Here is a 14,057-nt window from a genome sequence, read left to right as displayed (position 1 = left end):
CATACACTCCGTCAGCCAGATATGCATTGTGTAATGCAAAGACCCGGCGATGTCCATTTCCCAGATGAAATCGGCGGGTGGTGACATCAGGTTGCCAGTGAGAAGTCGCCATTATTACATAACTCACTAATCCTTCTTGTAGATGTACTACACTATGTGTATGCGCCACACTGCGCCAGAGTTTACATAAAGGATCCCATTCAGCTCCAGCTGTCGACTTGTTTTAGCTGTCGACTCCTCAATACAGGAAATAACATAACAATTTAATTTAGATGATAGGCTATTGTGTACAAAGAGATGGAATGAAAATGTAATGTTGCGTGTGTCAGATAATGAAACTAGAAGAGGATCCTTCCCCTTGGGAAATTTCATATTTATTACAGAAACACTAACACAGGAGGAGCAAGCAATGCAACATAATTAAAAAGATAGAAAGGTGTGTGCGTGTGGGATTCTAAAAGCGTTTTCGAAAGGAGGACAAGATGACAATTCCTATGCAAATATAACGCTTGGACACGCACATCCACAACAAAATGGACACAAACTCACCGTTAGAGTACGGTGTCTCACAGAGTGTGAGGAAGTCTACTATAGGATAGTCCATCTCCAGCACGGCGGTACTCTTCCCATGCATTACTGTCAAACATGGCCGCCGGCCCACTGTGTCGTAGGACAGACCACCAGACAGGATTATGAAGGGCTCCCTGGAAAACACACACACACACACACACACACACACACACACACACACACACACACACACACACACACAAGTATGAACATTTTACTGCCTTTTAAAATATACAATGCACAACATGACCACAGAAAATACTTGATATTTGATTGGTCGTATCTACCTCCAACATACTGTAGATAAGGTCCATGGGGCTATTTTACCAGTTCACTTTGAAACCAGGTGAAACCAATAGTTTATAGGACTACAAATAAACTGTTAAAAATGACAATTTGAAAGACCTTTTTACTGTAGTAACTGGACTTGGAGAAATACCCCTGATACATGGCGCCACGATATAAAGCGGAGCGGTGTTTTCTTTTATCACATTTTTTTTTATATTAGAAGATTGAAGTAGGACTACGCATCAATTCTGGCCAGCTCCTAGTCTGAAGCACAAGCTCATTTATTACTTACATTGCCTTGGCGACAGCTTTCAACACCAGCCAATAACCTTGAAGAGTGTCCTTTGCCATTACTGTGTTGTTAAATTAGGCATATTAACTTGCCCAGGCATGTGCGCATGTGTGTAAGTGAGAGAGGGAGAGAGAGAGAGAGAGAGAGTGCTTACCCAATTCTAGTGGTTTTGTACTCCACTTTGAGAATGGGTTTACAAGGCTCTGGCTTCTTCCCGTCCTTGGGCTGCTTTCCTAAAATAGAACAAACAGAAGTTACTTTAGTTTGCTAGTTCATCTCTCTTCACCTCCTCTCTTCTTGTTTCTACTGTCATCTTTTTTTTTCTCTCTTCCCCAGAAGCTGCTTCAGAGCTGCACTTAAGCTGCAGCTCTGAACAGTAGCCAGACAATAACAAAGGGCTATTCATCAGAGAGGATAAAGACAAATGTAGGGGCAGGGACATGCAAAGGAGGTGTGGCGAGCATGGTCGGTTTACACAATCCATCTATTAAACCCTCAAAAGGAGATCCGAGTGAAGGCACATTTACACATCCATCACATGTGTGCCTGCTTATGCATATCAGAATAAGTGGTTGAATATATGTAAACTAGGACTGAAGAGTCAAAGTGGGCCCTGAGGCAAGTTATACAAGGCAGGTCTGTATAATAAAGAACTGCTTTTAATAACTACAACTAAATAACAGATATCTAAAAAAACACAATTAAAGGAGGACTTATAAGCCTTATTTAAACCTGTCAAAGGAATTTGCATAATTGTCCATTAAATACCAAACTAATTATGTATGCAGCAGTGGGAGAAACAAGTAATTAAAAAGCCTGTGTGGTGAAATCCTTTCTGCAATCCCTTACATACAAAACCAGCTTGAGGAAACTGGTTAGAAGTTTTCACTTTCATTTAATTCCTTTCTTTGTTATTCTTTCTGACTCTCACGCTCTCTCTGTCCATTTCCGTGCACTCACACACTCTGTCTAGTTCTTTCAGGTCCTTCATCTGGGTGAGTTGTCAAAGTGCTCTGTGGGGTGAGTAGGTGTGTGGGGAGACAGAGGAGTATGGATTAAAATGCATCTTCAAAAGAGCAGACTTGCTTTTCTGCAGGAAATAAACAGAGCACCGGCACTAATGTATGCACATGCAGAGACAAAGTAAAGCAAACAGAGGCGGGACATAATTGAACTGACAATAATCCTCTAAATGAAATGGGAAAACGATGAAGGAGCCATGTGGAGGGAGACTCTTGAGGGATGGTTTATACGAGTAAAGAGTGGGTCATGTGACTGACAGAGGTCGCTGAAGGCCCTGCTATCAAGTACTGTAAAACTTGTACTACACTATAACATCTCAAAGTGATCAGACTAGGCAGAATCAGGTTTGGTTTTTAATGTAATTACCAAAGGAAATGGATGCATCTATCTCCATATGGACCACCTTACATAAAGTTTGACGTCCATAAGTATTTGTATAAGGTAAGAAGAATCAACTAGACTTCTTTGGAGCAGTGGTTGCCAACCTTTTTTCAATTTGAAATCCCTCATCACAGAGTGCATCATCTATACATACAAGTCAAAATTGGGACTAAGTGAAGATTAGATCCTCATGTCATGTCACAACCACATTTGTTGAATTAAAACATACCTCAAGTATATTGAAATGGGAGTTGCAACTGAATATTGTACCGTCAGACCATCATGCATCTGGCTGTGTCTGAATCACTCCCCGTTTACTATATAGTGCACTATGGTTACAAGTTATGAGTATCTAATACGAGCATAGGGAGTGATTTCGGACAGAGCCTGTGTCCAGCATGCGAGTGTGTGTTTGTTGTTGGGTGTGTTTCCAACTCCTTACCGTGTGGGGTGATTGTCTGTATGGGCTTGCCCTGGACTCTGATGTTCCATATGGTCAGAGTTCCATCTGAGTGACTGCAAATGAACTGCTTGCCCTCGTGATGCCAGGCAACTGAGTGGATAGCCTAGGAAACAACATGCAAAATGTTGGAGGGAGGGGAGTTAGGGGTCAGTGGTTTAGCAAAACGAAGCATCATGTGCCACCACCTCCCTTACGCTACACGTTTGTTACACTGCCACAGCCATACTGCACACAGTACAATGTTCATGACTCTGGATTATATACTCTTGAACAGATGGTGTAAGTGAGATAAAAAGGGTCTGGCTCCTGACTTCAGAGCATTTCCTGTGGCATAAATGAATATATTAGAAGAAGCTTTTATGTGACGCAATTGGTGAATGAAGAGAAAAGCCTGAAATGGATTGGTCATTTTATTCAGCAATGCCAGGAGCAAGGTTTTATTGCAATGGTTATCATTTTAAGAATTAGTTTTTGGAAATTCCTTCAAGAAAAACACTTAATATAATTGAAACATAGTTGTTCTTGTGAATTCAGGTTCATCTGGTGTCATTTGGAGCGATGGATTTAAGATACAAGTATTTAGTTAGTCTGTCTTGTTAACCCAAAAAGCAAAGAAAGAGGATAAAAAAGAAAAATACGTCAGTGCGTTTTACATTTGCAATTGTCTTTTAACTTCTAAAAGGGAAAATGTAATGTATAGTTACAGTATTTACTGGGAAAGCATTATGCAACAAAACAGCAAAGAACCAAATGGAGAAATTGATACAGAGAAACGTACGGAAAGACAGGGAAGAGTTCGAGAGACGGCGCAACCTCTGTCCTCTCATCTTCCCATCTAAACAGTCTGGGTTTCTGTTGTAAGCCTGGCTCAACATGATTTATCTACTGACAAGCAATCATTCGAAACACAAAATGATCATGCACAAAGTATGGGAGGAAAGGGCAACCTTGCTTATTGATGCCCTTTTCATAGCTCATAATTAAACCCAGCGTACGATTTGACATTAAGTAAATACGATGGTGTGCACCAAAATCTGTGTGAAGCTCGCAACGGCTTCCGAAGCAGTTTCTGTTACGAGGATTGTCACATGAATTTTCACCCAGAGGCATGTTCTTACCAGAACACCTGCAGCATCAGTAATGTGTCACACCAGCAGCCCTGTGCTTTTGTGAGGGGAAATATTCTTTCAGAGACAATGATTGGACATATTATTCTCTGACATGATGGATAGTATAAGGTATAAAGTGCTGCTCTGGTCATGCTTTTGTATATTATGTCCACCTTGCACTCTTTGATGTTCAAGCTAAAGCTCCACTTATTGTTTAAGTGTGAACTTGCCATCGTTTTTCCTCGTCCCCTCGTCCCCTCTGACGTGAATTGTTTCCTCGCCGACGTGAGCACGCGGTCAGGTTAAGTTAATCTCTTCCAATTGAAGCTTGCCATTTATTTAGGTATGTATCAATCTTACCTTCGGTGTGTCATTAATCATCGGGCTCACCAAACAATTTCAGAAGAAAAAAAAGCTAAATGAGACGGTGTCGGCTCGTGCTCATGTGACACGGGTGATATGCGCACCACAACAAATGTAATTGTATCCGTCCCAGAGTAAATTGTATCATATTTATATGTTTTGAGGGGTAATGAAGCCAAATCTAATGCTTGCTGGTAAAGTATGTAATCCATCACAAAGCCTTGCTTGGCCAGACCTTGAACTCAACAAAGACGAAACCAATAAAGCGATACAGTGGAGAACTTCCTGAGCTGGGAGTTTTCGAGTGCACGGCCTTGAGGATTTTCAAAAAGGTCTCATTGTCCTGGTTTTTTTTTTTCAATAAGACTCCAGGTCACGGTGATCTTGATGAGACAGAGCTATGGTTATGTGACAATCATGCACAACTCGCATTATCTCGTTACACAGTTAATGACTCATTCCCTCTCACTCCCACAACGACGCACAAATGACACATAACTTGTTTTGTTTTTTTAAAGCATTCTTTAGCAATGGAGTTTACCGATCTCCTGTTCGTGAGTATGATTCTCTTGGAAATAATTAGATCCGTAATTCATAATGAGTAATGTGTTTTATCTAAGCTGAGCTCTGGTAGGCAGAGTGACAGGGACAGGTGGGATGCAGTTTGTCAATGATTTGTTCCCAGAAGTGATTCACCAGTGTGCAGTGCCAGGTGGCGTGTATGTAGCTACAGCAGGTGTGCTGAACGCAGTGTGACATTTTTTTTAACATCCCACTCTCTGGAACTGATATACGTTATCCTATACTGTGTAAGTTATACGTATAATTAGACATGTAAAGCATGGTCTTGGGGCTCGGAGACCTGGCATTGTCAGTGATTCAAAGGTTTTGTTCAAACATTTTATTCATAACTAGATTACGTTTGAATGAAGATGAGATATTAATGAGTTTGAATATCAGTGTAGGAAGGTCTAAGATGTTTCTTTTCTTTATGTTGACTGCAGCCCAGATTCAGGACATTGTCTGCAGATATTCAAGAAAATGCTAACTGCTAAAACTTAGCGCACTTTTATGGAGAAAAAGCCCTCATTCATCCATTCAGAGATGCTTTGACAGGCTTTGAATTCTGGAAATCTATCAGTGCATTGTTCGCTGTGACAGTACCAATAGGGAACAATGCACTGCGCTTAATTGGAAAATGAGTAGGGTAATTGGAACACATGGTTCTCATCATATCAAACAATACTAATTAAAAAGACTAATTTCATGATTTATTACATTAGGTCAGTTTTCACAGATTGGTATTTGGGGGATTAGAGAATTCAGTCAACACTTATTAGAGTCACACACACACACTAATTCACAGCAAAGACAAAAATAAACACAAATTGAAATTGGTGAAGGAAAATAGATATACACATAAACATGCATATCACAACCCCAATTAGAATAGCTTCTGCCAGGGCTGTGTCGCACTGGGACACAAAGACAGCTTAGCCCTGCAGTGCAACACACACACACACACACACACACACACACACACACACACACACACACACACACACACACACACACACACACACACACACACACACACACACACACACACACACACACACACACACACACACACACACACACACAGTAATTCAGCTCAAGTAGAAAAACATTCAACCAAAAACAGCTTAATTTATAGAAAAAAAAGGGAAAGAAAGCATTTGGGGGCAAGTATGTCAAGCAGTGATTTCCATAGAGCAATGTCCTTTTTGTTTTGGAACATAAAATCCTTTCTTTTTCTGTTTTTGTGTTGTGATTATTCCATAAACCCTGAAAGAAACAAGCTGTAACGAGCTGTCCATCAAAAAGAATACTTATTTCTGGCGATATTTTTAAAAGTGCAACTCATTTGTTTACAACTTCTTTTTAAATATGACTAAACCTACATGTAGCATTCAAGGTTACTTACTTTATGAATTATGGTGCTAAAATATGTTAATAACACAAATCCCTCCACAGACAAAAGCTGTTAAATCTGTTTTGTATTGCTTTGAACTGAACTTATTAATGCTTAGTGGTTGTGGGAATAAGTTTGACTGTTTTATTGGCCTTCAATAATAGCTCGGATAATTGAAAAACAACTGGTCCCTTTCCAGGATTTGATCAACAAACAGATGGAGAGGGGAGGTAGAGAGGGAGGGGGGAGAGAGGGGGGGGGGGGGGGGAGGGGGGAGAGAGAGAGAGAGAGAGAGAAGAGAAAGAAGAGAAGAGAGAGAGCTAAAGAGAGAGAGAGAGAGAAGAGAGGAGAAAGAGAGAACAACAGAGAGAGAGAGAGAGAGAAAGAAAGCGAGGAGAGAGAGAAAGACAGAGAGAGAAAGAAAGCGAGAGAGAGAGAGGAGAGAGAAGAGAAAGAGCGAGAGAGAGAGATAAAGGAGAGAGTAAAGAGGAAGGAGAAAAAGAGAGGAGAGAAGAGAGAGAAAGAGAGAGAAAGAAAAGCTCTCCCTCCCCCTCTTCTCTCTTCTCTCCCTCCCCTCTCTCTCGAGAGACCCTTTCTCTCTCTCCTCCCTTCTCTCCTCTCTCCTCTCTCGTCTCCTCTCTCTCCCCCTCTCCCTCTCTCTCCTTGAGAGAGAGAAAGAACGAGCGAGAGAGAAGAAAGAGCGAGAGAGAGAGCGAGCGAGCGAGAGAGAGAAATTATATAATATATAATTATATAAAAGAGAAATACTAAAATCATTACAGAAAGAAATTTAGAAAGTGCACAAGAGTTGTGATAAAAGAAAACGGGTGGGAAGTTGGACTCTATAAGAAGACTGTAGAATATATTAGTGAGTTTGAATAATAGACCTTTTGAAGGTATGACACAAACATAAATGAATCATCCATGCATTCATTGAGCGAGAAACAAACAGGAGGGGAAGGAGGGAAGTAGAGACTCTGATCTGGCTGTGATATCAGCCATTCATCAGGGCCAGACTCGGACCAAGGTGTTGAGTCAGACGGCGCAGGGTCAGAGTGACGGATGCTCTCTGGCTAGCACTCACTGGAAAGCCATACTGCTGATCCACAGCTAATAATAGACAATCCACTGATAAACACAGAGTGGAAGGTGTGCTCTCTCAGCTCTTTGAGAGCTTGTAAAAACAAAAAGTTTTATCGCCTCTGCCGTTTGCCTGAACTCTGCCAGAATCTTTGTTGCCGTCTGGGGGCCAAGTTCAAGTTTTCGATTTGCTGACAGTTCTGCAGTTTGACAGCATGTATAACTAACAAAAGCTGCCTTCGTCTGAGTCAAAACCATTTCATTATTTCCCTCATGTGCACCCTTGCTTGCTGACGCCGTGTGAGAAAGTTCGCAAGAATCATTAAAAATGTGCCGAGAATGCGGCAGACGACATTTCTCACAAAAAAAACACTTATCTCCATCTTTTGAAATCCAAGACCATAGACGTCGCTTTTTACTTGTATAAACACCTCAACAATTTAAATATTCTTTAAGACGTGCCTGAATCCATCACTGCATGGTCTGCTGGTTTACTCTGGCTGTCGAAAAGGAGAACAGGAAAAGCTTCCTTGTTCATTTCAGTCGACAACCCTTGATACTTGGCGGCAAGCTTCTAGGCAAATAGTGTTTGAATGAAGGAACACAGGAGGACAAACGAGCGCACAGCAGGAAGAATATAGTTTGCAATGGATTTAATAGCTGTGAAAACACATTTGACCCTACAGTATTGTTAGTAGAAGCTACACAGAGTTTTCACGCTTTCATGATAACGGCAAATAATTCCAACAGTACCAACTAATCCATGCAATATTTATAATTAATGTTAAATATATACTTTGTTGGCAGAAATTAGCTAAGTAATCCAATTTGACCAGAGCAACCATCTTGATGTTGGGACATTTATTTATGTTAGCCTTCACCGTCTCTGTAAGCGTTGAACACAGTTCTTGCACACCATCGGAGTTGTTTAGTTATAGGACCAAAACGGTAATAACTGAGAGGGAACCCTAAATAATGCACACTGGTGTTCGTGCTCAGGTGAAATGTCAAATGTATTTGTCAAACACCATCGACACCCACTGAATATCAACTGAGAGGAGTCCACCAATCAGAAATGTCTGATCACATTTATACAAATGAAGGTTTAAAAGCCCTTTCAGTTGTCAACAGAGGTGACCTTTACCCGCACAAAGAACATTGGATAAATCGAGTATCTTATCTTTACCGACAAATTGTCGTAAATTCATAAAATAACTGCACAGACGGAACAGATGTGTAGAAGATACGTGTAGTTCGCTCATTTGAAAAAAAAAAAGATTTCAGTCGTTTGATTATTACGTGAAGACCATAACACAGTGACAGATATTAATTTATTTATTTATTTTTATCCATACCGCCCACCTTTACCCTCACAAAGCCCCGGTGTGTTTATCTTCCACAGCAATCAGTCTTCAGTCCATTTAATTAGTGTTGTTCTACAGCCCCGTCCCCAACAGTAATCATCGAAAAGTCAAGGCCCAGTCATAACCACATTTCACTCGTGATGCCGCACAGGAGAACACAAGGGTTGTCTTCTCTGCCCCTGAAGGCTGTTCTGGGGCCAAATTAAACTTTAAAATATATCTGACTCTAATAACCATTTGGCTGTATTAACCAGGGGAATAACCCCGAGACATTCCAGCAGAGAGGAAAGAACGTGGAGCAGGCGCTTTCTCTTCGTCAGTGTAAATCATAGTGAGGGAAATGAGAAGCAGTCACCGCCCACTCAACCCTCGGTCTCTGGAGAGGTGTAACTGTAGGGGTTTGGAGAGAGGAGATGAGCTCTTCTGGGAGATTCAATACTACAGAGTGTAATGCCCTAGGAGCAGCGGGAGGATATTAGCTTATCTGGGAGAGAGAGAGCGAGAGAGAGAACCATACAAAATCCACTCTAATTTTTGTGTCTATGTAGTCCTCAGTGACTCTTATCTCAGCGTGCTTACAGCACCGCCAATGAGGTGAGCAACAGCACGAGTGTTACAATAATTTCATTATCTTAAACCGGCAGTTTGGCTCTGTGTCTAAGCACTACGGACCCCGCTGTATGACCATGTACATGTTGATTGTGTGCATATGTGTGTGTGTGAGTGTGTGTGTGTGTGTGTGTCTGCCTTCAACCATTCAGTCGGCTTAAACCTCAATGACAAGTCTATGAATGGCATCTCCTATTCATAGTCACATACAGTAATATAAGCAGAAACTAATGGATTAAATGGAATTGGAAAGATTTTCCAAAACCGGGCTGTCACACATTTTATCACGTCTATAATAGATCATAACAAACAACCCAAATGCAGAAATACATAAGTGTAAATAAGATTTTGTATACAAAATAATCTGGTGAAGGATAACACACGTGGTCTAGGATGTGAGCAGCTCTGACACAGTCTCTCTTTTTTTTTTATTGTTGTGTCGTCTCTTATTTATAGACACACACTATTGCCTCTGGGGAAGCCAATAAAGCCACATGACTCAGTGCTTTATAAAAAGGTGGACCTTTTATAAAAAATAAAAAAAACACGCTGCTTTTTATATGCAAGCGCAATCACTGTGCAACCTCGCAACATCACTCCACTGAATAAATCATGACATTGTTAAAACATGCATTTCACAAACTGTTCTTCTTTGTAAATGGCACTACTCGTGTGTAAAACATCTCCTTCAGTTGTGACTGCAGGTCTGTTTTAAAGTTTGTTTTTTTGTGAAGTGACTTACATATTTCATAAATTCACACTTTTTTAAAAACTGATATTGAAGTAAAAGTTTGACATTTTGGGAACTCTGCTCATTTAAGATTGATACCGCCCTCATGTCTGTACGTTGAATATGAAGCTACTGCCAGAAGCTAGCTACTCCACAGTAGAGCTGACCTGACCCCTTCTATATCTCTATCTCTATCTATACTGAGATGAAACCGGAAGAAGGAAGTTGTATTCCTTCCCAGTTAGCATCATCATGAGATGAGAGAGGAGATTTACATTCTGAGTTGTGTGTGTGTGTGCAATATATACACACACATTCTCAACTCATAAGCCTCGTCATCCTATATTCTTGGTTTGTCCACACACACGCACAAAACCACCCCACAACCACACACACACACACACACACACCCGTGAATTAATTCCCAGTTTTTGTATTAAAAGATACTCCGTAGATCAGAAGTGGGAGGAATGATGGAAGCTGTTAGAGAAGAAAGGAAATAGGGGAGATTTGCCTACCTCATCGTAAGTGTAGCGATAGTCGGCCTTCTTTGATTTCAGATCCCACATGACCACGATCCCAGACTCAAATCCAATTATAAGCTGGAGAGGAAGAGCGACAGGCAGTCAGTGAGATAGGTAGGAGAGATGACAGAGAGGGGATAGAATAGACCCCATGATGGGCGGAAAGGGAAGTAATACATTTGACATTCTCCCACAGCATGAAAGGAAGTCAGGTGTAAGCAGACTGTGGTGGCTCAGAAAGAAACCTGCCCACCCTGGCTTACAAGAGAGGATGACAGAAAATGCAAAAAAAGATATTTTTAGAACATAAAGTGTAAGTCTTTTTTTGAAGACTTATTTATAGAAATTCAAATGTGTGTCACTAAAGCAGATCAACTGAACACAATGAGCCCTATTTTAACTGCGCAGTGGGAATGACCCCACCCTAACCCTAACCCTGCGCAGTGGGAATGACCCCACAAAGCTCTACGTTATGTGTCCTGTATGTGTCAAAGTCCAAGGGGATGTATTAAAATGTAAAACAGGCAAGAAATACATGAGTTTGCATTTATTTGCAGTGTTGTCCTTTACCTTTCCCTCATCCATGGGGTTGTCACTTATGTGGACAACTGGTCCAGGGTGAGCCTTGGAGGACCTTATGAGAGAGAGAGAAAGAGAGAGACAGTGTTATAGTCTTTAAGCTGTAATGCAGTACTCAGACATGAACACAAGGCCATAAACATATAGTTCATTCCAAAGGTGTAGAATTTGGTAGGTAATACCAATACCAATATCCAGCAGCTACTTAATTGTCCAAAGTAAGTTTGATCCACATGTTTAAATATAACCACTGATTTCTAATCAACGTATTTGGAACACAAACTGTTAACAGATCTTGAAACAGTATGCCTCTATTCTCATTAAAACTAAGACTTTTATTCTCGCAATATTACTTTTTTGTCAAAATATTATGACTTCTCAGAGTACACAGATACTGTATGTGGCATATGTTTTAAATGTGCAGAACATGAGCAGACATCTTGAGCTATTAAAGTCCAGGAGGGTAATGAATTAAAATAATAAATGCATCATTGCCGTGAATAGGTGGCACATGCACAAGAGGTTACTTCGCCAAAACAAAAGACGCAAAGGGGGGGGGGGCGGGGAGTACTCAAACTTTGTAAGTGTACCTCCCAATGCTGAAATGAAACCTGCGACCTTGGTTAACTCCCCTTACATTGTTAAGTATGGCGAGGGTTAAGATGGGAAGCAAATGCCTTTGAACCTGTGGAAGAGGTCCGCCAGGGAGGACAGAGCTGCCAATCACTCCAAGGCTCTAAAAGGCTGTTCAAAGACATAAGCTCACTTAAGGCTGTGATGGATGGCTCTGTCAGGCCAGACAGTCCCCAATGGCTATGTGTATGTCTATGGGCGTGCGTTGGTGTGTTTGTGTGTGCCCATTTGCATGTCAACGGAGACTGCACAAAATGCTTCGCTGCCCCTTCCTCTCCTCCTCCCGTCTGTGCTTTACCCTCCAGACAGGCTTATGTCAAATCTCCTCTCTCCGCGTGCCTCGTGGCTGCAGAATTTACCTAACCTTCCCTGCCTTATAGAGATGGTGTGGGCTGCAGAGCACCAGAGAAGGTCACAGCTGAAAAAGAGTGACTGTTAGCGCCTGAAACATAATCGCAGTAGCAGGGAGCAAGGGCAGGGATGCCTGACAAGGAGAGGAAAAGGAAGGCGCTGCAACCAAATGTAAGTAACACAAAAGGAGACCATGAGTTTTTTTTTATTCATCTCTAAGTCTGACAGTTAAGGACAAGACGTGCTGGTGATAAGATAAAGTATAAAAACTGTATATATTCCAATTGAACTACATGTTTTGGATTCAAATCCATAAACGGAGGATTAATGTCAACTCCCTTTCTTCAAAAGGCAGAATGATTAGGGTTTTTCCAAAAAAACAAACAATGTATTGACTCATACAAAAATAATTCCTCCTAATCTTCACTTACTAGAAGTGTGTGGTGGTTTCTGTGTCTGAATGGATTTTCTTATTTTCTCTGTGTTCGGGACATTTCAGGGCTTCAACCTCTGTAAAAACGTAGCGACCAGGTGCCAAATCGTAAGCAGCGGTCCAAGACGAGGCTACAAAACATGATTGACACAGCGCCAAGGAAACAACAGATACAGTGTGGCGAAACACCAAGCGGACAAGCACCCTTATACACAGCCAAGGGAAGTGTGTCTTCTGGTGGTCGTTGAGCCGGGTAGGATGGGTCAACTTGTCAATGTTGTGTTAACGAACCGCAACCGACAAATCCTATTCAAGTTTAGCCCTGCATCTCTGCATTACTATACGAGTACAAGCAAAGGGCCAGAGAAGGGAAGCATCTACAGCAGTGTGTGTGTGTGTGTGTGTGTGTGTGTGTGTGTGTGTGTGTGTGTGTGTGTGTGTTAGAAGGTAGCAGTTAGTGGGCAGGCAGTCAGTCAGTTGTCTCTATATTTAGCCTGCTTGTGCCGGAGCCTTATTACCTAAGCTCTGCAGCAGCTGGAGCTGTTGATTTATCTAATCCCCCTTCACTGCCTGTCCCTCAGCTAACAGACGTCGTCCACAGCAGCACATGCACGTACACACACACACACACACACACACACACACACACACACACACACACACACACACACACACACACACACACACACACACACACACACACACACACACACACACTTTCATGTTGGTACAATTAAGACACATCTTACCATCCACCCCATTAGTAAAACCTACATCCATAACAAACAATTACTCTCTTGCTGAATTACAAAATGCAACTTGCATAAAAGCTTCGCCCGTCCGTCCCACGTGGTTTATTTTCTCTTGTTTTAGGATTTTGTGCGCCACGTTCTCCATCTTCCCCTGTGAGACCCCGCCATAACAAATCCGTTTTGTTAAAACCTGTTGTTATACAGTAAACAAATCTGACACCAACACATTCACAAAGTCCACAAATACATGTTCAGGTTTGGAGATGAAGGAATCACCATGGCAACAGAGGCAGGATGGGCAGAGCGCAGACAGGGCTCCCAAAAAATCATCCATACTCTGCCACAAACACACAAACCCACCCACACAAACACAGACGCACACACACACACACACACACACACACACACACACACACACAAACAACGCCTGCCGAACGACTTCAACACGCTCCTGTAAGCACACGTCTCTGCCTGCGTACTGCTAATGACTCTACGTTTTGCATACAGAGTAAAAAAAAGGTCTTCAGGGACAAAAACATTTGGGTATGTGTGTCTCTGG

The 14,057-nt window shown here is 41.7% G+C and overlaps 1 protein-coding gene across 4 annotated transcripts in view; it reads right to left on the bottom strand.

Moving 5' to 3' along the window:
• The window catches only part of stxbp5a (syntaxin binding protein 5a (tomosyn)), an 87,320-nt gene that overhangs the window by 22,561 nt on the left and 50,702 nt on the right, over positions 1-14,057 (bottom strand). For all 4 annotated transcript variants that reach the window (XM_029462778.1, XM_029462779.1, XM_029462780.1 and 1 more), the window contains 5 exons: positions 11,321-11,384; positions 10,745-10,828; positions 2,997-3,120; positions 1,305-1,383; positions 550-704 (listed from right to left, as the gene is read on the bottom strand). In XM_029462778.1, the coding sequence (XP_029318638.1) occupies positions 550-704; positions 1,305-1,383; positions 2,997-3,120; positions 10,745-10,828; positions 11,321-11,384 (506 nt within the window). The remainder of the gene's footprint in view (positions 1-549; positions 705-1,304; positions 1,384-2,996; positions 3,121-10,744; positions 10,829-11,320; positions 11,385-14,057) is intronic.

The sequence above is a fragment of the Cottoperca gobio genome, chromosome 24 (assembly GCF_900634415.1).
Source record: "Cottoperca gobio chromosome 24, fCotGob3.1, whole genome shotgun sequence".
NCBI classification, from domain to species: domain Eukaryota; kingdom Metazoa; phylum Chordata; class Actinopteri; order Perciformes; family Bovichtidae; genus Cottoperca; species Cottoperca gobio.
This window is presented reverse-complemented; position numbering and strand designations above follow the sequence as displayed.